Source organism: Nicotiana attenuata, unplaced genomic scaffold, assembly GCF_001879085.1.
Source record: "Nicotiana attenuata strain UT unplaced genomic scaffold, NIATTr2, whole genome shotgun sequence".
NCBI classification, from domain to species: domain Eukaryota; kingdom Viridiplantae; phylum Streptophyta; class Magnoliopsida; order Solanales; family Solanaceae; genus Nicotiana; species Nicotiana attenuata.
In genome coordinates, this window is record NW_017674940.1 from 26,662 (window position 1) to 52,395 (window position 25,734).

General features: G+C 41.5%; 1 protein-coding gene across 1 annotated transcript; it reads left to right on the plus strand.

The window, feature by feature from the left end:
* Positions 1 to 16,264: 16,264 nt before the first annotated feature.
* On the plus strand, positions 16,265 to 16,981 carry LOC109219484. Its single transcript, XM_019383946.1, has 2 exons — positions 16,265 to 16,390; positions 16,670 to 16,981. Exons 1-2 carry the CDS (start codon positions 16,265 to 16,267, stop codon positions 16,979 to 16,981), a joined length of 438 nt encoding a protein of 145 aa, XP_019239491.1.
* Positions 16,982 to 25,734: the final 8,753 nt, after the last annotated feature.

Consider the following 25,734-nt stretch of genomic DNA (forward strand, 5'->3'; position numbering starts at 1 on the left):
GGACCCAAACTTGCTTGGGTTCCTAAAACTAACTCTTGATCTTCTTGTGCAGGGAACGGTGAAAGGAAGGGGTCAACATTGGTTCATGGATAGTGGATGTTCAAAACACATGATTGGGAACACCATGGACTTTCTTTCACTAAAAGCCCTGCAATGAGGGAGTGTATCCTTTGGTAATGGGAAAAAGGGATACATTCTTGGAGTTGGAAAAGTCGGGAAGTCACTCGCTCACTCTATTGAAAATGTGTACTATATCAATGGTCTTAAGTACAGTCTCTTGAGTGTCTCTCAGATCTATGATAAAGGAAACAAGGTGGAATTCTTGTCCAAGATATGTACAGTTACTAATCTGGTAACTGGTGAAGTGGTACTTGTGGCCAAGAGATACAAGAACATTTATGTTGCTGATTTCGAGTCCTTACAAAGCGGTGATCTGAGTTGTCTGAAAGCTATTAATGATGATGCTGAACTCTAGCACAGAAGATTGGGGCACGCAAGCTTCTCTTTTCTGAACAAACTAATTCAGAAGGACCTGGTCCATGGTCTGCCCATGTCAAAGTTCAAGGTACAAAAGCCACTCGAGCACCTCAAAGCCACTCGAGCTTCTGCATATGGGCTTATGTGGTCCTATGAGAGTGCAAAGCAGGGGAGGAAAAAAATACATTTTTGTGATAGTGGATGACTACTCCAGATTCACATGGACTCTATTTCTTAGAACCAAAGATGAAACCTTTGAAGTTTTTGTGGCCTTTGTGAAGAAAATCTAGGTGAAGATGGAATCTAGAGTCGCATGCATTAGATCAGATCATGGAACAGAATTTGGCAATGCCAAATTTGATAAGTTCTGCAATGAAAATTGCATCACTCACAACTTCTCAGCTCCCAGAACCCCCCAGCAAAATGGAGTAATGCAAAGGAAGAACAGAACTCTTGAAGAAATGGCAAGAACAATGCTAATCGACAGTGGAATTGCAAAGAACTTCTGGGATGAAGCAGTCAACACTGCTTGCTACTTGGTGAACAGGTGCATGATTAGATCACTCTTGAACATAACCCCATATGAGTTGCTGAATGGAAGAAAACCCAAGCTGACTCACCTAAGAACATTTGGGTGCAAATGCTATGTTCTCAATAATGGAAAGGATCAGCTTGGCAAATTTGATGCCAAGAGTGATGAAGGAATATTTCTAGGCTACTCTTCTCAAAGCAAAGCGTATAAGATATACAATAAGCGGACTCAATGTGTTGAGGAAAGTGTTAATGTTAGTTTTGATGAGTCTTATCCATCCTGTGAGAAGAGTGCGGAAGAGGATACAGATGGAGAACCCTTACTAGTCCCTGGTGAAGTCATTGACATGACAAATGGAAAGGCAGATATGATGAGCCAAGTAAAAGAGCTGAGTGAAGACAATACTGCCTCGTCTTCCATGGAACCAGGTACTTCAATTACAACCACTGAAGCTGAAGAGAGAGTGGTTGATGCAGTCCAGGGCACTCCACTAGCACCTGAGAGAATAACACAGGAAAACCAGTTAAATGCACCCACATTCTCTATAAATGAACCTTAGGTGTCTAACTGGAGACACAAAAGCTCTCATCCTCTTGACAACATAATTACCCGTCTAGATTCCGGAGTGCAAACTAGGTCAAAAGCCAGAAATTCACTTGCCTTCTCAGCCTTTCTCTCCCAAATCGAACCCAATAATATCAAGGAAGTCCTGAAAGATGCAGATTGGATTATAGCCATGCAAGATGAGTTACATCAATTTGAAAGGAACAATGTCTGGCACCTAGTACCTAGACCCTCAGATCGAACCATTATAGGAACCAGGTGGGTATTCAGGAACAAGCTTGATGACATGGAAATACCACAAGGAACAAGGCCAGGCTAGTGGTTCAAGGCTACAATCAGGATGAAGGGATTGATTATGATGAAACGTTTGCTCCGGTCGCTCGCATGGAAGCTATTAGAATTCTAATCGCTTTTGCATCTCATATGGAATTCACCTTGTTCCAAATAGATGTCAAAAGTGCGTTTTTAATGGACTTCTTAAGGAAGAAGTCTATGTGAAGCAACCTCCAGGGTTTGAATGTCATGAACACCCTGAATATGTGTTTAAACTGGACAAATTGTATGGGTTGAAGCAGGCTCCTCGAGCTTCGTATGAAAGACTGTCAAAGTTCCTCTTAGAAAATGGCTTCAAAAGAGGGAAAATTGAGAACACCTTGTTTCTAAAGAAACGGGGAAGGAACCTGCTCATCGTTCAGGTCTATGTTGATGATATCATTTTTGGGGCAACAACTGATTCTCTTTGTGAAGAATTTGCAAAACTCATGGGAAGTGAGTTTGAAATGAGCATGACGGGGGAACTGAACTTCTTCTTGGGTCTTCAAATAAAACAGTCCTCAAAGGGTACATTCATTTGTCAACAAAAATACATCAGGGAGCTCTTGAAGAGGTTTGACATGGAAGCATCAAAGGTGATGGACACTCCCATTGCTACGGCCACTCGACTAGACATAGATGAAACTGGATCCCCTGTGAATCAAACCAAGTATAGGGGCATTAGTGGGTTTCTTATCTATCTCACTGCCAGTAGACCTGATATTGTCTTTAGTGTAGGGCTTTGTGCAAGGTTTCAATCAAATCCCAAGGAATCTCATTTGAAGGCTGCCAAAAGAATTCTAAGATATCTTAAAGGAACACAAGACCTGGTCCTTTATTATCCCTCAGGTGACAATTTTAATCTCATTGGTTATGCTGATGCAGACTATGCAGGTTATCTTGTGGACGGGAAAAGCACTTATGGAATGGCTCACTTCCTAGGTTCATGTCTCATCTCTTGGGGCACAGGGAAGCAAAACTCAGTGGCTCTTTCAACAGCTGAAGCAGAATATGTAGCTGCAACATCCTGCTGTGCTCAATTTCTATGGATTAAGCAGCAACTGGAGGATTTTGGGGTATTCACTGAGAGTGTGTCCCTTCTATGTGATAACACCAGTGCACTCAACATGGCCAAGAATCCAGTTCAACACAAAAGGACCAAGCATATTGATGTGAGGCATCACTTTCCGAGGGACAATATGGAGAAAGGGTTGATCTGTATGAAGTTCTGTAGCACAGAAGACCAAATTGCAGACATCTTCACCAAAGCTTTAAGTAGGGAACATTTTGAAAGGAACAGAGTGAATCTGGGGCTGTTAAAGCCGAATTAAGAACCTGATTCCTCATCATTTGGCTATGAAAATCACCTTCAAATAAAACTAGCTAAAGTGTTTTTTGGCCAAGTCTAACTCACTTCAATACCGTTGTAGGTAAACACGCATGATGAGTATAGAAGCCGCAGATGCAGTGCATGGATGATAAAAGAGGATTGATACTTTCAAATAACAGGTCAAGAACTTGGTTCTTGTACCAAATGTTAGTAGTTCTATGCATTCTTTAATACACGTCTTAAAAAGGTACAAAACACAACTGCCATGTCATTCACCTTTTCAGACTCCACTGTCACATCTCTTCACTTCAAATCGTTCCTTCTCCCTCTGAAACGTTGCACTTCTCCACGCCATTTCAGAACCGGTCCCTATCTTTCTCTTCATAATTATCCATTCTTAATAAAACCCTCATCTGTTCTCTACAAATTATAAGTCCCCCATTAGAACTTCCCCAAAACACCTTCACTCTATCTTTTCAATGGCTGATACGAACTCCGACATCCCTGCCTCAGTCATCCCTGATACTGAAAAACATATGGAGTCCTCCGTCCCTTTTGAGTCTTTTATAACCACTCATACTCTCCCTGCTGAAATCACACCTCACCCAGATTTTCCGTCTCTCTCCATTTCAGAATCCCCTAAAAGTACTGATCTGTCTTCTCTATCTTCTGAGGTTCCCACTAATCAAAGAACAAGTGGAGAACAAGGTCAAAGCCATGAGGTCGCAGAGGGTTCCGCCATTGTTGCTGCAGATTCCGTGGTGGCAGTAGTGCCGATTGAGAAAGAAAATGTTGTAACCATCTTTGTGGTATCTGCTGACGGTGTCCTTTAGGAGATAATTATTCAGAGAAACGAGGTACAGGGTATGGGGGAAGAAGGAGCCATAGTGACTGTTGAGGACGCTGCACTAGCAGAAACTACTCGGCCCTCACATGAGGAACCTGATCCTTCTCCGGAGGACCCAGGTCAGGGTTCTCATTCCGCTCCTGCACTCAAAGTCTACAACTTTCATGTTTTACGTTTTTCCAAATTCGGAACGGAACAGGGTAAAAAATGCGCGAACGCGCGAAGTTAGCGCAAAGTCGCGCGTGTTAGGCAGCTGAGGCAGAATGGTGCGCAAAGAACGCGCGAGCTCGCGCGAGTCACCCGGGAAAAGTGTCCTTTTTCACATTGGAGAAGGTATAATTGTTTGGGCCCAACCCTACTTGGTATATATACATGAGAGAACGTTTTTAGAGTGAATTTTTGCACGGAGGGGATGCCACTTTTGGTGATAACACACACCACGCTTGGAGGAGGCTTTCAACTAGTTTTTCTTCTCTTCTCTTCCTTTAATTTCATAGTTTATTAGTTCTAGAGTTTTGGGTGCTACATGAACGTTGTAGTTTGAAGCTTGAATTGTTCTTATTATTTTATCATATTGGTTTATTTATTCAATCTTGCGCTTAATTATTTGATTGCTTGATCACCAATTGAATACTATCTACGAATCTAGGATTGAACTCAGGAGAGGGAATTCTAGATTGCATATAAGATTGAGTAGAGCAAGATCTTAACTCTTAGGGGGAGCAGATTTGCGGTTAGGATATGAATATACCTAATCGCCTTGCTTGGTTATTATACGGAAATTATAAATGCGTTCTTGTTAATCCTAATTCCATAGGAATATAGGCGTTAGGTTAGCTTGAATAGGCGAGTTGTACTTCGGGAGAAGGCTACGAGCAATATTAACCCTGTCAATCAATAAACCAGATAAATTAATTAGACGATTTAGGTGAAAAACTCAACGGGATTGTTAGCTAACCCATAGCTCTAGAATATTCACTCATATTGAATTCGTCTCTATAATTCGCCAACTTGTTTCTTTAATCTCTTAGTTTACTACTCTAGATNCTGTGAAGAGGCTGAGAAGTGAGGGCAGTTTTGTTTCAGAACGCTTGAGGCATGCTGGGTCGTACGTTTGACTCAGCAATCTCTGAGATGCCTGGTATGCGACAAGTTCTTGAAATGGTTGAGTTTCAACGATGGGGGCATCTATTTCAAGTAGATGCACCTAAGTTGTATGAGGATGAGGTTCAAAGCTTCTTTGCTAGCCTCTTTCCCGTTGAGACCGACCACATTTGTACTTTGGTGAATGGAGTAAATATCGTGTTCGATGTAAAGTTGCTTGGGGAAATTCTTAAAGTCCCTACAGTTGGTGTGTCTAGTGTGAAGGATGTGTGTCAGTATAATTTCCGAAATGCCGTGGTAAAGGACAATGCGAACCAAAAGGGGGACCAGATCCACAAGAAGGCATTACTCCCTGTTTATCAACTGCTTTTCGAATTGGTAAATAAAGTTCTATTGCCTCGTGCTGAGAGGAGGTCCATGACTTCTAAGTCTGACCTGTTTTTGATGGAGCAACTGGATAGCTTTTCTCCTGTAGCCTGTCTGCTATTATGATTGAACACATGCAAAAAGTAGCAACCTTCAAGGATGGTAATCATGGCCTTCCTTACGGATTTCTGCTTATGCATGTGTTTAAATTCTTTGAAGTGCCGCTGGGGCAAGGCAAGGTAGGAACTAAAAAGTAGACCTTTTCACATACAATGTTGGAAGAATGCGAGTGCATAGAAAAGAATGGGGGGGTAGGAAGTACATCAACCGTCTCACAGATCATTCATGCTCAAAATAGTGCAGCTGAGGAGATTCGCCGGTTGAAGGCTAGGAATGCTATCCTGGAAGGTCAGCAAGCCCAAGGGGTTCCAGCGTCAAATGATGAAGTAGCTCGTTTGACAAAAGTGAATGCTGATCTCAGGGCGCAAATAGAGAACCTGAAAGCAGAACTGCTCAATGAGCAAAAGTCGGGCAATGCCCGAATAGACCTAGTTCTCTGAACACTTGTTGCAGCCTCCAAGCCCTCTACTCCTAGTGCCCCCTAAGTACCCCTTTAGTGACCAGATTCTGGAATGTTCTTTTAAGTTTTTTTTTTGGGCAGATATTTTGTTTTCTTTTTTTTTTATGTGGTTGGGATGAAACAGTACAGCTCCCATCTTTAACAGTCCAATTTTGTCTTTGCTTTTTAAGCAAAGGCATATATTTTTATCTATATAAAATCTATCCTCTTTTATTATCTCATTGCATGAATTCTATGCTTCTCTTCTCTATCATGTTGTGTGCACATATGTGGCATGAGTTAGCTCGGCTAGACTTCTTTATGCTGTTTGACTGCTTGTGTCTTTTTAATGATGCCAAAAGGGGGAATAAGTAAGTGTATATAGATAAAATAAAATTTTCAATCTTCAAAAAGGAAGGCATAAAGTCAGGGGGAACTTGTGATCTCCTGTTACTTTAAAAAGGAAGGCATAAAGTCAGGGGGAACTTGTGATCTCCTGTTACTTTATCTGGTTCTCCTTGCTCTAAATACACGTTATCAATGTTTAAGTTTGTCATCATCAAAAAGGGGGAAATTGATAGCTTTTCAATGTCTTTGCCTTATGTTTTGATGATCTAACAAACTTACTGTCAAGGACCAGATAAGGAACCTGACACACTTGGGCTACACTGCAAGTTAACGGATTCCAGCTAAATGTGAACTGCTATAGCTTCAGGAGATAGAGAACCAAACAAGGACCTGATACCTTTGTGGTTCCCTCATAGCAGTACGAAATCAATTGGACACAGCTGGAAGCAACGTGACTGTATGCACTGTTTCTGCCTGCACTGCACTGTTTCCAGTGGCCACTTATCTTTTGACCAACTAAAGTGCTTACATCATTTCAAGTGATGTCATCAAGGTGTATCAACAAGGAGTTTATATCAAAACATCACTTGAATACTTTATCTGATTCATTCAAGCCTTTTTGCAAAACTGTGAACACAATTCTCAAGAGCTTGAAGAACAAAGTTAAACGCTACTACGGACCAGTTCCTAAAGTTAGTATCTTGTTGTCCTAGTTGAGTTTTAACTTTGTGATTTTTCTTATTGTATTTCCTAAACTGCTTAGCCAGAAGCGTTGATTAAGAACCCTCTTGTAAAATCCGTAAACTCTTTGAGTTTATGTTCGGACTAGGTTTAGTCTTAATTTAAAGTCTTTGTAACTAGAGAGTGACAAAGTGGCTTGTGGTAAGAGTATCACAAGTTAGTTGAGTTGAATTCTTTGTAATGGAGTCATTACAAAGTGGCTTGTAATAGGTGTTTATAAGTTAGTGAAGTTGAAAGCCTACAGGTGTAGGTTGTGGTTTTTGTCCCCTTGAGTTGGGATTTTTCCGCGTAAAAATCCCGTGTCTGATTTACATACTGTTTCATTAGCATTTTCAGCACAACTCATAGAGGACCAGGTACTCTACTATTTGGTGGACTCATACAAACTAACAATATGTGATATCACGTTCGCTTAATTCTATGGCCCATTTGGCCAATCTGTTTGACAGCTTGGGCATATGTAAAATGCTTCATAAGGGAAAAGTCGTGGCTACCGAGATGGGCGGCATTGGAAGTAGGGTCTAAGCTTTCGTGAAGCTATGACCAAGGCCAGGGCCAATTTTTCGAGGTGGAGGTACCTCGTCTCAGCGTCGACTAAGGTTTTGCTAATGTAATAGATGGGAGATTGTGTATGTTTATTTTTCAGACCAGGACTGCACTCACTGCCACTTCGGATATGGCCACATAGACAAGGAGGCATTCTCCAAGTTCTGCTTTGGAGAGCAGTGGGGGCGATGATAGGTAGTCCTTTAGCTCCTTTTAGAGCGCCGATGCACTCGGAGGTCCATTGGAGGCCGCTATCTTTCTTGAGCTTTCCAAAGAACTTGTGGCACCTGTCGGACGACCGTGAGATGAATCTCGACAGGGCGGCTATACGTGTCGGTCAGCCTTTGAACCTGTTTTTTTATTGGTTAGGCTCTCCGGTATCCCCTCTATTGCCTTGATTTGGTCGGGTTGACCTCGATGCCTCGTTGTGATACTAGGAAGCCCAGGAATTTCCCTGAGGTCACGCCAAATGTGCACTTTTCAGGATTCAATTTTATTCCATATCACCGGAGCATGTCGAAGGCCTACTTCAGGTTATTGATGTGATACTCTTTCCTTTTGGACTTGACCAACATATCGTCTATGTAGACCTCCATGGTTTTGCTGCGTTGGTCTTTGAACATCTTTGTCACCAACCTTTGATTCGTGGCCCCTGCATTTTTTAGTCCGAAAGGCATCACCTTGTAGCAATACGTTCCTTGGTGGGTGATGAAGGTGGTCTTCTCCTGGTCTTCCTCCTCCATGAGGATCTGGTTATATCCCGAGTATGCGTCTAGGAAGCTTAGCAGCTCATGCCCGGCCGTTGCGTCAATGAGCTGGTCGATATGGGGTAGCGAAAATGAGTCTTTTGGGCAGGCTTTGTTCAAATCTGTGAAATCCACACACATCCGCCATTTTCCGTTCTTCTTTTTCACCATAACCACGTTGGTGACCCATTGGGGGTATTTTGACTCCTTGATGGAGCCATTTTCCAATAGCTTTTCAACCACCTCACGGACTGCATCATTTATTGCAGAATTTAACTTTCGCCTTTGTCTTACCGGGGGGTAAAATGGATTGATGTTCAGCTTGTGTATCGCTATCTCTTTTGGGATACCTGGCATGTCTGCGTGGGAAAAGGCAAACAAGTCTGCGTTATTAGTTAAGAAATAACGAAATTTACCTATTTCCTGAAGTTTGTGGCCGATGTAGGCTTTCTTGCTGTGATCGTTATCATCAAGTTGGACGGGGTCGAGGTCTTCTACGGTTGATCCCGTGGCTTCTATGAATTCGGGATCTTTGATCACCTCCTTCCTTTCATCACCGCTCAACCTCGACCCTATTGATTGCTATGCTTCTTTGGCTTTGCCTTTCGTTTGTTGGGTGTATGTGCAATCCTGGGCGATGCGATAGCATTCTTGGGAAGTGTGTTGTTCTCCTCGGATGCTGTATACTCCCATGGGGTGGGAAATTTGATGACTTGGTACAAGCTGGAGGGGATGGACTTCTTGGCATGTATCCAAGGCCGACCTATTATGGCGTTCTACGCCGTGTCCTGATCCATGATGTGGAATGTGGTTTCCAAGGTGATGCCGCCGGCCAGGACGAGCAGTGTGATTTCTTTAGATGTTCGTTCAACTGCATTGTTAAAACTGGTTAGTATGATGCAGTGTGGCACTATCTTATCCTCGAGTTTCCTCTGTGCGAGTACTCGACGGTGGATAATGCATGCCTATCGTCCACCATAATTCGTCTACATCTGTATCTAATATACGTAAAGTGATAACCAGAGCAACATAGTGAGGAAAAACCAAACCGTGGGTATATAACTTATCGAAGATGATACTTTCTTTGAGTCCGTCGTACCGTTCATGAGTGATCGACCATTTGAGTTTGTGGGTGGTGGTGAACTTTATGTTGTTGATTGATGCATCATCGCCCCCTCTGATGATTATTTGAATGGTTCGAGTTGGAGATGGTGGTTTAGGTGGGCCCTGGTGCTGTTCATGTCCTCAATCGAAGTTGGCTCTTCCTCGGCACTCGGCAGCTCTTTCAGGTGCCTCTTGTGAAGCATGTTCACGACCTCTTGTCATAGAGCGATTCAGTCCTCGACTTTATGACCTCGTTCCTGATGGAATTCGCAAAGGGCGTTTGACTTCCTGGTTCTTGGGTCAGGCCTCATCTTCTGTGGCCACTTCACTTTTGGGCCGAGATTCTCCAATGCGTAAACTATTTTTGAGGGTGAAACACGAAAATTGTGAGCAAATAGTAAGGGAGGCATACCTCTCTCGTTTCGGTGAATCCCTGTTATTCTCCTAGATGGGCCTTCGTCGTGGTGGGAAGGCGGCATGATGGCGCCTCTGACGTATGGTTGATGTCTTTCTCGGTTGGGTCGGGGACCTGCCAGATCCCTTCTGTTTTCATTTCTCTGATCCTTTCTGGACTCGGCTTGTATTGAGGTCGGCCGTTGGGTTGGTCCATTTAGGTCATCTTCGTCAGCTCGAACTTCGGTGCAATAGGCATTGTGTATTTCATCCCAAGTAGTTGGGGGATATTTCATGAGCCGACTCAGCAGCTTTCTGGTCACCCTTGAACCGATTCTGTTCAACCCGTTCTGGAAAGTTGCCACAACCATTCCTTCCGATACATTTGGTAAGGTCATCCTTACGCGGTTAAATTGAGCGAGGAAGCCTCTCAGTCCTTCTCCAGGTGATTATTTGATGGCAAATATATCATTTACTCTTGCCTACCCTTTCTTGGATCCGGCGCGGGCCATTACGAACTTGTCGGCCATCTCTTCGAATGTTTCAATGGAGCACGCAGACTGTTGTGAATACCAAGTTAATGCGCCCCCGGTGAGGGTTTCGCCAAACTTTCTCAATAAGATGGAGGATACTTTCTCTTTGGCGAGGTCGTTGCCTTTTACTGCGGTGAAATAGTGAGTCACATGATCCTCAGGGTCTGTCGTACTGTCGTATACTTTTAGGTATGGAGGCCTATTGAAGGTTTTAGGTATGGCATGTGGTGTAGCTTCATCACTGTACGGCTGCTCGACGAACCGGCCGGGCGACTCTTTTTGGTAAGAGTTTTGGGGCGCCTGATATTTTTCCTACCCTTTCTTGATGCTCTTTCTTTTGGTCTCGGAGCATTTTTGTTTTCATTTTCCATCACTTCTATTTCCCTAAGATGGCTGTGAGGGTGTCATTACCTACATCATTAACATTGTGAGTGATACCTCCTGCGAGTGGAGGAGGCCGTGCAGCTCGACTGCTGTTGTTGGTGCAATGCAGGCCCTTGCACCCTCTTCGATTGCCTTTTGAGCGGGTTTGTCAAGGATGTTGGTCAACGTATTCGTCAGCCAAGCTTCGAGCAGCTTTTTCACCGCTGGTGGCCTCTTCTGTTTTGGACGTGGAGGCTCCATTACTGTAGGACGTTGAGATACTACCATGAGGAAGGGGTGAGCCACTTCGCCCGGGCGAGGCGTTTGGTGTTACGTCCTCACCCTCCGTTTCAGAGACCTCGTTGGTGGTTAGATCGGCTACCGCCTTCATCCTTCCTTCTACATTACCTGCCATGTTAGATCGATTTGCACAAAACAAAACAAAAAGAGTGTAGGGTATTGCGTTTTATATTTGTTTTTTTTTCTAATTATAGATCTGAAAGAAACTAAAATTTTGACTAGGAAATCCCCACAGATGGCGCCAAATTGTTTGACCATATAATATGAACCTTTGGTAAAACTAATTAATTAAAAAGATAAGGGGTTAATCCTAGTTAAAGATAATAACCTCATATCTAAAATCGGCCTACTGGGATTATGTAGGACAGTGTCGGAACAGATTTAATGCAAATATGTATTAAATGTTCAAGGTCAATAATAAGATGAGAATAACAAGCATTAAATAACGATAAACGACACTAAATGTAAATAAGGAGAATGATTCACCCAATACTGAATGAGGTGGTTGATTCTTCCTTCTAACTATGATGTATGACAAATAACTATGAGAATATTGGAGACTTTCTCGGATCTAATGTGAAAAGTATAAAATAAACAACAAAACGAATCTCTTTAGAAAGGTGGTGTTTGTATTTATCTCTAGAGTCAACTTTTCAAGAGAGTTCTTATCAGAATCAATAATACTCCCTTTTCACCATATCTCCCTTCTTATTTATATGGGACATGCCCCTAATCAACCCTAAAAGTACAAGTACAGAGAATATTTAGTAGAATATTCTCCTAAAGATCATATTACAAAACTAGCTGTTACCATTATTCTTGACATTCAACCTCGGCCATGATCGACTGCTCGGCGGTGAATCCATCAGTCGTTAGTCGACCTCGGCTAATATTACTTCTAATGATACCTCTTCGTGCCAAAGTCAGATTTTGACTCATACATGTTTATGATTTTTAATTCAACTAAACCAATTGAGATGATTTAGATGAAGATTTCAGGAATGTGGTCGGTTTATTAATCTTATCAATTTTATAATTAGACCCGTTGATTCGAATTATCTATGGTGGCTAGTTGATCGGATCGTTGATATGACTAGCATGCTCCCACAATACTACCTACCTATTCACAATATATCAGTCCTACATTTCTATGGTATTGAATCTATCATGAACGAACATAACCCGACATTCAACTAAATGAGACTGTTAGGTAATATTCCTATTCTAACCGGGAAATATTTTTTCGAGATACAAGTTAAGGAATAAACTCCTTTTAATTCCAATCTAATCTAAACATGGCTTTTTCAAATATAATATAGATAGCAGGTAAATTGGTAGCCACACAATTTACAAGTTAAATTTTGAAATAAAGAAACAACCAATGATGATAATTCATATTAACAAAATAGTAATCAGCAAACGTCAATAATCATTTCAACTACAATCCTAGAACTAGAGTACTTAGCGACTCACAATATGGTGTTCACAACAATTGTTAAAATTCATACACGAACCAGAAAGAATAGAAAAAAATACAAAATCATTGCTGAATTTGGGTTCTTCTCCTCCTTGCACATTTCTTTCCTCCAAAGACGTATAACCCTCTTTAAAAGACGTTTCATACGGCATCTATATGACCTAGGGTGGGTAGAAGTCGTCCAAGCCAATCTAATTATGGCCAAGAATCGCTGAGGCTGCGTCTGAGTTCCGCGTGTCGCGCACCCCTTGAACGAGCTCCCAGTGCCTTTTTCATCTCGTTTGGTCACGCGCTGGCTCGTGATATGACAGCCAATTCACTATTTGCTGTGAAGAATTACTCCCCTAGCTCGTCCGCATCTCCCCCGACGCATGATTCCTAGACGAGCTGCCTTCAACTCTTTTTTTGTTTTTTTTAATTATTTTTTATTAATCTTGGTTCGCACCAATTCATCCACTTTAAATCAACTTTCCTTCAAACTCGTATATACACATAAAAGACACATAATGTGCATAAATTCATCTAGTTAACCATATAACTTTTATTAAATCACACTATATATTAGGACATAAATACACCAAAAGCATGTACTTTTTGACAAATTATCAGTGAACAACAAATGTGTAAGTAGATAATGATGTGTAGCTATATTTCATGGTTTAGCACATTATATGCCTTGCGTTTTACATGATTTAATGTTAAAGTACACTTTGTTTGAGCGTAATGGAGTCTATTTTATGTGTAGGTGCATTGGAAATGAAAGTAGAGATAAAGGGATGCTTAAACGCCGAAAGTTCTCTCGAGAACGGTGAAAAAGAGAAGCCAGGCCAAAGCACCAGGCTTTAGCCTGGCGATGCCAGCTTAAAGCCAGGCCTAACCAGGCGTTAGCCTGGCGACGCCAGCTTAAAGCCAGGCCTAGCCATGCGTTAGCCTGGCGACACCAGCTTAAAGCCAGGCTGAGGCTGGCGTTAGCCTGGCGACGCCAGGCTTAAGGCCAGGTCCAATCCGAGTTTTGAAGGCTTAAATCGTTTCCTGGCTTGACTAGAAGTTGACCTATACGTTTAGGGCTTGTCCCAAACATATAAATAGACCCAAAAATTCCACTTTGAAGGACTTTTGCAACCGGAGGCAAGAATAGCTCGTGGAACACTACTTGGGAGTTCGAATCTTTGATTTCTACATCCCTTTATCCTTACTCTATAATTTAATTATGCAAATTACTTTGGATATTGTTACTATGAGTATGAGTAGCTAAACTCATAATCTAGGGTTTTGATGGAACCTGTTGAAGGATAATGTTCTTGTTACGTTAATATAGATTTGCCATAGTATTCTCTCTGTTTGTTCAACTATATGCTTATTGTTGTTGATTGAAGGACCCTCAATTAACTGTTCTTATTTAGTGTGCATTACTCGGGAGAGAGTGCATATTTAGGTAGTTGTTGAACAACATCACTCCTAACGTATATGAGGGATCAATACAAAGGGTTTAAAGGTGGGATTAGGGATAACGAAACCTTAGGTGCGATCTAAGTGAGATGTACTTAAGGCGAGCTAGCATAATTCGGGAAAATATGTCTAGTATATTATTGTAATTACTCGGGAGAGAGTTACGACAGTCAGAGTGCTCATGATCTATAGAGAAGACTTAGGCAAATTTATAGCAAATGTAGCGGAAAGATTCCGACAATAGGGGAAATCAGAACCTTAGATCATTCCAATTCTTGTCTACAACTCGTTCGTAGTTAGTTCTCATTTTCATTACATAATATTTAGTTATTATACATCCAATCCATTACTTAAATATCTTCGAAGATTGAATAAGTGAATTTGTGTAAGTCCAATAGTTGTGATTGATAGGTTAATTCCCTGTGGGATTCGACTCCGGACTTGTTAACCGGAATATATTTGCAGCGACCGCTTTGTCCTTTTTATAAGGCATAGTTGGGCGTGATCAAATTTGGCGCTGTTGCCAGAGAATTAACGATTTTATTAGTTGCAGTTAAAAGAAGTGCTAAAATTCTTAGTGTAGTCAACTTTCTTCAATTTAAACTGAATACATTGAAATTCTAACATTTGTAGTCTTGGGTGTTACAGGTGCATATCTAGAAACTCCTCAAGAACTGGTGAATTGTTTGAAGCATTATCAGATCCTGAGAAAGTTTTCAAGACATTGAATCGCGCAAACAAGAAAGGCAAACAACAACAGAACTCAACAAAACAAATCGAACCAGACATTGGAGACGAAGTAAACAACAGAAATAATAGGAATGACCCGAACAATCAGGGTGTGGTGTCGCTTGTGCCAGAAGCAGCATTGTACGATTGGGCACAACCCACCGCTGACAACTTAGCAACTGCAATTGTAGTCCCTCGGATACAAGCAGAATCATTCCAAATTACAAATAACATGCTATATTTGTTGCAGAACAAGGGACTGTTCTCAGGGTCATACGTTGAAGATCCTCAGCAGCATGTGAAGAATTTCCTATCGATCTGTGCCACGCAAAGGCAATATAACGTGATAACGGAAGCAATACGACTGTTGTTGTTTCCATTCTCAGTGACGGGAGCGGCTCAGACTTGGCTTAATTCACTCCCCATAAACTCCATCACTACTTGGGAGGAATAAGTCAAGCAATTTGTGAATAAATTTCACCCACCCAATAAGACTGCTTAACAAATTGATGAGATATTAAGCTTCAGACAGAAACCAATAGACACATTACAAGAAACGTGGAAGAGGTTCAAGGTTCTGATGGTTACGTGTCCACATCATGGTATTCCGGAGCAAATGTTGGGGCAGAGGTTTTACATGATTTTGGCAGATAGCTTGAAGGTCAATGTTGATGCTTCAGCAGGTGGAGCATTTTTGAGCAAAACATTCAGAGAAAGCAAGATCCTACTTGACAAGATGGCACAAAACTCAGGATGGACGACAAGAAACGCTCTAATCACTCTTGTAGCTCACTCAGTGGCTTTAGACCCAACTAACTCCATAGCTAAATATATGGCCACTCTAGTGACACAAATGACCATCCTTACCAAAAAGGTTGATGAATCAGGCCAGAAGCAGCACGTACACATAGCTGATGAAACTAATGGGGGCTTATGTACATCATGCATTAATCAACCATATGTCTGCTCCTGGAGCGTGGAAGGTGATAACCAACAATATCAGGAGAACATGAATTATGTGGCCAACTATGGGGGACAGAGGCAAGGTGGTCAGAATTGGGGTCAGCAGAATCAACAATATAGACCAGCTCCGCAGCAGTACAACAACAACAACAATCTTGGGGCTATGTGACCACACGGTCAAGTGGTGCCTTACCAAAGGCAACGGGGTTACAACCAGCAAAATCAGCAGCAGGCTTATCAACAACCTCAACAACAACAGACTGTGAGACACGAAGATGGGTTTGCTAAACTTGAGGGAATGATGCAACAAGTGATTGGGTCCACTGGAAAACTAACTGAAAGAGTAGACTCACATGAATCAGCGATAAATAATATTGAAATCCAATTAGGACAGATTTCAATGACTTTAAACAATTATCCCCACGGGACATTACCTGCAGACACACAAATCAATCCAAAAGAGTAGGGCCCCAAACAGCTTATGGAGGTGAGTCTCCGAAATGGTAGAGACCTAGATCTGGAGCAAGAAATTGCTCGTGAAAGTAGACCTACTGAGACACTGGTGCCAGTACCCATTGAGATAGATGATTCAGCAGGGTTAACTAAGGTGACGATACAGCATGCACAAGAGAACGCCAACAAAGAATAAGAGGTTGTGAAAGAGACTGAGGTTGCACATGAACCAATAGTAGAGGCGGTGCCTAAACAAGAAAAAAATCAAATCACAGGGAAGAAGCGACCTCCAACACCATTCCCACAGAGATTGGCCTAGTATCAGAAAGATGAGCAGTACAAGAAATTGTTGGAGATGTTGAAGCAAATTCAGGTAATCATTCCATTGATTGATGCTCTAAAGGAGATGCCTGGTTGTGCAAAAATGATGAAGGACTTGATGTCCCACAAGTTCAACTTTCAAGACTTGGCCACGGTTACACTGAATCAGACCTGCAGTGTTGTTGTGACGAGACCCATAGCTGAGAAGCTGTCTGACCCAGGGAGTTTCACAATCCCATGCATAATAGGTAACTATACATTTGCTAAGGCACTGTGTGATCTAGGGGCAAGCATAAACCTTATGCCCCTAGCTATCTACAAAAGGCTAGGTATTGGGAGGGCTAGACCCACGTCCATGTTACTACAGCTGGCTGACCGGACAATGAAGAGGCCCTCTGGTATTCTTGATGATGTATTAGTATAGGTAGGGAAGTTTGTGTTCCCAACAGATTTTGTCATTCTTGACTGTCGGGTTGATGAGGAAATTCCCATAATTTTTGGAAGACCATTCTTGGCCAGTGGGAGAGCTTTAATTGATTGTGAAACTGGAGAGCTCAAAATGAGATAAAATGATGAAGAGATAACATTCAACGTGCAGAAATCTATGCGGCGACCAAGTGAATTTGCTAATTGCTCTCTAATAGATGCAGTGGATGTAGTTTTGGAGGAGGCTGAAACATTGAACAATAAAGACCCTCTAGCATCCTGTCTCCTGAACTTAGATGAAGCCAATGGAGAAGACTTGGCAGAGTGGGTACTTGCTCTTGAAGGCCAAGGTTTTTGGAGAAGGGAGCTCGAAAGCCTTTGCACTTAGAGGAAAGAAAAACTCCTCCAGCTAAGCCATCGATAGAAGAGCCACCAAAGTTAGAACTGAAACCACTACCATCTCATCTCAGGTATGCCTTCAATAGGACCTAACTAAACTTTACCTGTTATTATCTCATCTAGTTTATTAGATGTGCAGGCAGAATAGCTTTTGCAGGTACTGACGGAGTGCAAGACTGCAATTAGGCGGACCATTGCAGACATTAAGGGTATCAGCCTAGCCTTCTGTATGCATAAGATTTTACTGGAAGATGGGCACAAACCTTCTAGAGAACATCAAAGAAGGTTGAACCCTAACATGAAAGAAGTAGTGAAGAAAGAAGTGATTAACTGGTTAGATGCGGGAATCATATTCCCCATCTCTGACAGCAACTGGGTTAGCCTAGTTTAGTGTCTGCAGAAAAGGGAGGTATGACGGTAGTGAAAAATGAGAAGAACGAGTTGATCTCTACACGAACATTCACAGGTTGGCGAATCTGTATGGATTACAGAAAGTTGAACTTGGCTACCCGGAAAGACCATTTTCCACTGCCATTCATTGATCAGATGCTAGATAGATTGGCAGGGAGGTCCCACTTTTGCTTTCTGGATGGGTACTCAGGGTATAATCAGATCTCTATTGCCTCGGAGGACAGAGAGAAAACATCATTCACCTGCCCTTATGGAATCTATGCTTTTCGGAGAATGTCGTTTGGCTTGCAACGCACCTGCCACATTCCAAAGGTGTATGATGGCCATCTTCACGGATATGGTAGAGGAAATAATAAAGGTTTTCATGGATGATTTCTCAGTGGTGGGAATTCATTCGATGACTGCCTTATAAACTTGAGAAGAGTATTGAAGAGGTGTATCTAGACGAATCTGGTACTCAACTGGGAAAATCGCCATTTCATGGTACAGGAAGGTATAGTCTTGGGGCACCTAGTGTCAAGTAAAGGCATTGAAGTAGATCGTGCAAAGGTTGATGTGATAGAAAATCTTCCACCACCCACTTCCGTCAAAGCAATTAGAAGTTTCCTTGGGCACGCCGGTTTCTATAGGAGATTTATAAAAATAAAAAATCCAAAATTGCTAACCCCTTGTGTAAATTGCTTGAAAAAGATCACCCTTTTGTGTTTTTCGATGACTGCAGGGTAGCGTTTGAGGAATTGAAGAAGAGACTGGTAATAGCACCCATCATAGTTGCCACTGACTGGGAGCAACCATTTGAGCTGATGTGTGATGCGAGTGACTATGCTGTGGGAGCAGTTCTTGGGCAGCGAAAAGATAAAATCATGCATCCAATATACTACGCAAGTAGAACGCTGAGTGGAGCCCAGCTAAATTACATCGTGATCGAGAAGGAGATGTTGGTAGTGGTGTTCGCATTTGACAAATTCAGGTCATACCTGATAGGCTCGAAGGTAATTGTTTATACTAACCATGTTGCTCTCAGGTACTTAATCGAGAAGAAAGAGTCAAAACTGCGCCTGATTCGATGGGTGTTGCTGCTGCAAGAATTTGATTTGGAAATCCGTGACCGAAAGGGAACGGAGAACCAAGTAGCTGATCATTTGTCTAGGCTGGAAGGAGCAGAAAAGAAGGCGTTGATACCCAATTTTTCCCTAAGTATTTTTATGTACTCAAAATATCCTCAAAATAGCATATATAAGCATTCCCAAGAGTTTTGGTATTTTTCCTTATTTTAAATCAATTTATTGTCTATTTTAACAGTACAAAATCCAATAATTATTCTCAAAGTTATCATTTTTTGTGAATAACTTATTTTATTCTCATATTTACACCAAATATAATTAAGGTAATTTTTTGTATATTTTTACAAATTTGTTTGGTATTTTTTAAAGCTAATTGCATATAAAGGCAATTATAGCCTATTTTACGATTAATAGTGTTTTATAATTGTAAAATTAGTTCTAATATTTTTAAATTAATACATATGTATTATTAATTGGTTCAGCATCTTCAATTTTCTTTTAAAATCATTTTCACTATTTTTATAAAATAACAGGGGAAAACTGGCTATTTCAATTTTGGCCAAATTTCATTTCAATTATAGCCTCAATTTCATTTTTATCTTAAACCCAATTGACCCCAATCCTAATGCCCAATTGGGCCAGCCCAATTCTAATTTAACCACAACCCCTGACCCATTAAACTAAACCCGCCCGAGATTCTTTTGAATCCAGGCCGTTGATCCTTTTGATCAACGGCCACAAATAACCCTTTCATTTTTTAATCCCAAACGACCTAACCCTAACCCTCATTTCTCTCAGATAGCCGCCCCCAAACTCTCTCCTTCTCTCAAACGCTCCCTAGCACTCGAAGCCTCAATCGCCTCCCTCGTCTTCTCCGATCAATCTCACCGGAGTCCATGGCTTCTCAGGCCATGGACGTCCTGTGCTCACCTTCCTTTCCCCCAAGCCTTGGTCGTTCGAGATTCCGAGGTCCGACCTCGATGGTGTTCGAGCAGATCCTCCACAGATCTGTGGTTCTATGGCCTCTCCGATCGTGTTCCGGCGTGTTCGAGCTTTAAGAGCCTAGCTATGGCTCAGATCTATTCGAGACCAGACCCTTTCCACGCCTTCTCATTTCTAGGGTTTCTCGGAAACCCTAAACTATTCGAGGTTCTTTCTTTGTTTATTTGCCTAGATCTGTGTTGAACCTATGCTATATTTGATGTTTTGAGTGTTTTCCCCAAATTTTCTTTTCAAAATCGTTGGTTTTTCAAAATTAGGGTTTCTGAAATTCTTTCGATTCTTGTTGTTCTTTTCTTTTAGATGTTTGTCTGTATTATGCTCGTATGTTTTCCTCCTCTATTACGCATGTATTGTCTTTCTACTTTTATATTTATGCTCACATGATTAGTCTGTTTTTCTCGCTCTTCTACCATGCATATTTACTACTGAGTTTCTTGATGTTTTGCTTTCCTGAACTAATTTCGTGTTCTTGTTAAGCATGTTTTCTTAAATGCCAAAGTTTTTCTGAGCATGAGAATCCTTGAGTTTGTTCACTTGCCTTCTCGTTTCTGTGTTTGATTCGATGGGGAAACCCTAGAATTTGGGGGTTTTCTTGGTAAATTGAATTAGGGTTCCACTTTGGGGACCCTGTACCTTCAGACTCACTATGAGTCTCTGGTTGAACTCGTATTCTTTTGTTTAAGATTCTAAATACTTCAATGTTAAACTCTTCTGTATGAATTGTTTGCTTTATATGCAAGAAGCTCCTCTTCCAAGGTTTTTAGTGATTGCTTGATTGATTTTGGATCCCTTTGATAGGGTCTTGATTGATTGCCACTGATTTTCTTTGGTTAAGCCCTCTTTACCTATTTCTGGTTTGGTTCATTCGATTTAAACTTAGTACTTTGATTTTGTTAATTGTTTGATTGATTCCCTTTCTTTTCTCTTTACAAATCAAGTACTATTGAAACCTTTCCTTAAATATACCTCGTGTATTTTCCCTTCTTATGCTACTGTGAAGGATTTTATTCAAATTTCCTTTCCTTGTTTACACTTTTCCATTTGAAATTAAATCCCTTGACTAAAAGGAGAATATTTGAGACTGATTTTTTTAAAAGGGTTTTCTTACCTTTCTTGTTTGCTTCTCTACACTATAAAAGAGGCTACCCTTCTACACTTTTACACACGAACACAGAAAACCATCTGAGTTCACAATTCCCTTTCACTCTCTCTTTCTGATACTCACACTGCTGTGGACTTTGCTCGCTTTCTTCTGCATTCTTTACTTCTATACCGGTATGTTTCAATTAGTTTATACGCCCCAAGAACAATGTGTTTAATTCTGTCCACATATTTTCTAGCATATTATAACGTGTTTCCCCTTCTCTTACAGTCCAGCATTTAAATAATCAGTGCAGTTGTTTGTTTGTTGTGAATATGATGCTTTATGAATTCCCTTACCCCTTTTACCCCTTTGTATGTGAGTTTATTGTTCAGGGCATAGCAGCACCCCAATATTGCTGTCTATGATCCTGAACTGGGTTCATTGAACTCCTTAACTCAATCAATTCCCACTTCCCATTCTCCCCATTATGTGCTTGAGCCTTGACTTAGGTCTGATAGTGTCCTAATCACTATCCAGACCTTTGTCTGACCATCAAAAGGTCTGCTCCTAACTTGTTCATCTAGCAAGTGGTCAGGGGTGTGCCAGCCTACCTTATGGCTAGGTATGACCACCACCTGTCATGGCCCCCTAATTCCCTTTCACTTTGCACTTACTCCTAGCTATAAGTTCTGCCCCTCTCTTGCAAGCCATGCTTTGGGACCCCTGAGCTCCCTCTGAACTTGGATGCCTGAGGGCTGGCTATTCCACACTGCACCATCCTGTTCATAATGGCATCCTGGGTGTAAGCAATGCCTGGAATCCCTGAGGTTCCTTGAAACTTTGAAACACCCTGGATAATGAGAAGGCTTTGGAGATCTGGACCCCGGAGTTGGTTAAATACATATTATTGGACATTAAGATTGAATTAGGCTGCTTGGATCTAGCTGTTAGTTTTTGATGTATTTCTATTATTTCAGTTGATTCATTGGGTTGTAATAACTTGTATAGAACTCGGGGAATCTAGTAAAAGGGTGTGGGAGGGGTTTTACTTTCTTGCATCAATAAAGGGTAGATATCATGACTTTAGGACTTTAATTTTTTCACTAGAAATACTGCACATAAGATGGTTCGATGTTTCTGATTCAAGTCACCTAGATACCATGCCTATAGGGTTTAACGTTTAATTATGATATAAGTCATCTAGAAATCCTGCCTATAGGACCTTAACGTTCATGTAATCAGTGCATATAGAAATCATGCCTATAGGGAATGCATATGCATTAGGCAAACTGTAGGGTAATTAAATAATTACCTCTTCTTACCAGTTCTTAACAGACTTTTTAAATCATATATAGATATCATAGGATTCCGCATCAAGTTCGTCCGATTCTTCTTAAGCAATAACAATCTGTTAACTGGTCTCTAATGTCTTAATTTTTCAGCCTCAATCTTTTGACAAAACTCTTTTGAATCAGTATACATTTGAGTTCTTCAAATCAGCATCTCTTCTGAAATGGTTTCTTTCTAAAATTCTGCCTAAACATTTTCCAACTAAGTTTCGGTCTTCCTGAAATTGTCTTTAAAACAGTTCTGCAGTTTACTCTTTCCTTAAGTATTTCTGACTCTGGAACTCCTTTTATGGTTTATACTCACGATTCTCTTAAAACTTATTTCTAAACTGACTGCAGTCTGTACTTTCCGGCATTAGACTACTTTTCTAGAACCAGTACTTTCTAAATCACTCGCTTAAAATACCTTAAGTTCTGACAATTGGATCCAAGTTGCCTAATGTGGGCTTCCTGTCTAAACGTATGTATCGAACCAGTCCGCTCGCTGCTTAATTTTTAATTTTAAAGACCAAACCAGTATGTGTAAAGGCATGCTAAACTAGATGTTATCTGATTTACAGGGTTTATGTGAGCGTTACCTGTTTATCTATTCATTCCCCCTACTTGTTACTTGTTTTTGAATGTCGATTAGAATTTTTGTCCTTTAAACTCCATAAAGGCCCCCATCCCTTTCTTCCCCTTTTAGGATTAGAAGTCCTAATGCCCTGGGACTGATAGCTTGGGACGGGTAATAGCATGCAATAGGCAAACGATACCATTCCGCGCTCCAATACCTTAACGGGGTGGGAAAGGGTAGACATGGAGATGATGATTACACGATAACACTATGCGTACAATTGAGTACCAGTGTTGTGCGAATGATCCATGTAATATATAAACCTAGGACCCCCCCCCCCCCTCCCTCTATACTAGTTTAACAATTTTCTGAATCTTAAAAAGCTGTTGCACTTTCGACTTCTATTTTTCACATAATTTTCAGATTGTTCGCACTAAGTACTTGACTTCTTCCTACTTGCACTTTTAACTGAACAGCTCCTTCCCTAAAATTCAGCACTTTTTTCTAACCTTTTGTGCTCCTTATTTGTAATACTTTTCTCGTATTTGCAATGCTTGATTGTTTACTTGTTTGTTTGCATTCAAAGTCACAATTGTAGCATGGCCGGGAACCACACTAGTGGATCTTGAGGGGTGCCTAACACCTTCCCCTCGAGATAATTTCTAGCCCTTACCCAAACTCTGGTTCTTCATCTCAAATTCTTCCTTAAAGTGTCATAATGCACTATAATCATTAGGTGGCGACTCTTCAAACTCCAAAAACCCAATTCTCGCAAGGGAATAGAGTTGTCCTCCCGAATGTCGTGAACCCGATTCCGCGAGGAAAAATGGGCGTCGACAGAAGGTTGAGGTAGAAGAGATTCTGGAAACTTTCTCAGATGAACAACTACTAGCCACAAGTCTTAAGGAAGAGCCATGGTATGCAGACATTGCAAACTACCTGGAGAGTGGTATTGTTCCTTATGACCTCTCCTCTGTCCAAAAGAAAAAAAAATCGTGATTGTCGCATGTTTTATTGGGATGAGCCTTACCTTTTCAGGATTTGTATTGATAACATGATCCGAAGATGTATCCCCGAGATAGGCCAATCTTCTATTTTGCAGGCATGTCACGCGTCACCATATGGTGGACATTTCGGGGGAGTAAGGACACCTGCGAAAGTCTTGGAGTCGGGCTTCTACTAGCCAACATTGTTCAAAGATGCAAATTTATTGATAAAGGGTTGTGATGAATGCCAACGAACTGGGAATATTTCCCGCCGACATGAGATGCCGATGAACCCAATTCAGGAGGTAGAAGTGTTTGATGTATGGGGAATCGACTTCATGGGGCTTTTCGTCAGCTCATATGGCGACAAGTACATACTTGTCGATGTGGACTACGTGTCCAAATGGGTAGAGGCTGCAGCGCTCCCTACAAATGATGCAAAGGGGGTAATTGGTTTTTTGAGAAAGAATATATTCACCCAATTTAGCACTCCAAGGGCAATAATCAGTGACAAAGGCACTCACTTTTGTAATCGAGCCTTCGCGAAGTTGTTAGAGAAGTATGATGTACGCCACAAGGTTACCACCCCATATCATCCACAAACGAGTGGGCAAGTGGAAGTTTCGAACAGAGAGATAAAGAGTGTGTTGACTAAGACTGTGAATGCTACTAAAACGGATTGGGCAAGGAAGTTAGATGATGCACTTTGGGCTTATCGAACCGCTTTCAAAACTCCAGTCGGCATGTCGCCATACAAGTTGGTGTTTGAAAAGGCGTGTCACTTACTGGTGGAGTTGGAGCATAGAGCTTGGTGGGCGTTGAGGCAGTTGAATCTCGATATTGAAGCTGCAGGAAAAAGTAGGGTCACGAAATTGCACGAGCTTGATGAGTTCTGATATCACGCTTTTGAGAGCACAAGATTATACAAGGAGAGAATGAAGATGATACATGATAAAAATATTATTGAGCAAAGTTTTAAACCCGGAGATACGGTATTGCTATACAACTCAAGACTGAGGTTATTTCCGGGCAAACTAAAGTCAAGATGGTCAGGGCCATTTCGTGTGGTTGAAATTCACCCCACTAGTGCCGTAGAGATTGTTGTAGAAAATGACTTTCGCATGTTCAGAGTCAATGGGCACAGATTAAAAAACATTATGTGGGCATGGATGAAGCAAAGTTAGTGTCAATGACCCATTTGATCGAGCCTCCAATGTTGAGCGTACCTTAAATGCGCTTACCTGCGTCGTGCCGCAATGTTAAATCAGGCGCTGCATGGGAAGCAACCCATTGGACTGTTGTATTCGTCGTGCCACGACGTTAACTAAGGTGCTTGTTGGGAGGCAACCCAATTCGTAGTTGATTTTTAGTGTAGTTAGAATTTTTCTTTTTGTTTTTAGATACTAACAAGTTTGCAGGTGAGTTTGGGCGAGTCGACCAGGGTTTAAACGTCACGCGAAGCCAGGAAAATGCCAGGGTCAGCTAGGCCTTAGGCTGGCGTCGCCTGGCTAAAGCCAGGGTCAGCCAGGCCTTAGGCTGGCGTCGCCTGGCTAACGCCACGGTTAGCCAGGCCTTAGGCTGGCGACGCCTAGCTAACGCCAGGGTCCACCAGGCCTTAGGCTGGTGACGCCTGGCCAACGCCAGGTAAGTATTTTTGGCCCTCTTTAAGTTATTTCTCCTTATTTTTGTGGAAATAAACCTCACAAACACGCCCGCACACACTGAACGCACTACCAAGAAAACCCTAACCTCACTTCAACCAACACACACCAAGCTCTACAAGAAATTTCACAAGAACACAAACACATTGCACAAATTGCTTGCTCAACCACACACAATCACCAGCACATTACCATCCACATAGAGGTCAAGCGTAGTCTTGCTAGTCTTTCACACTCAT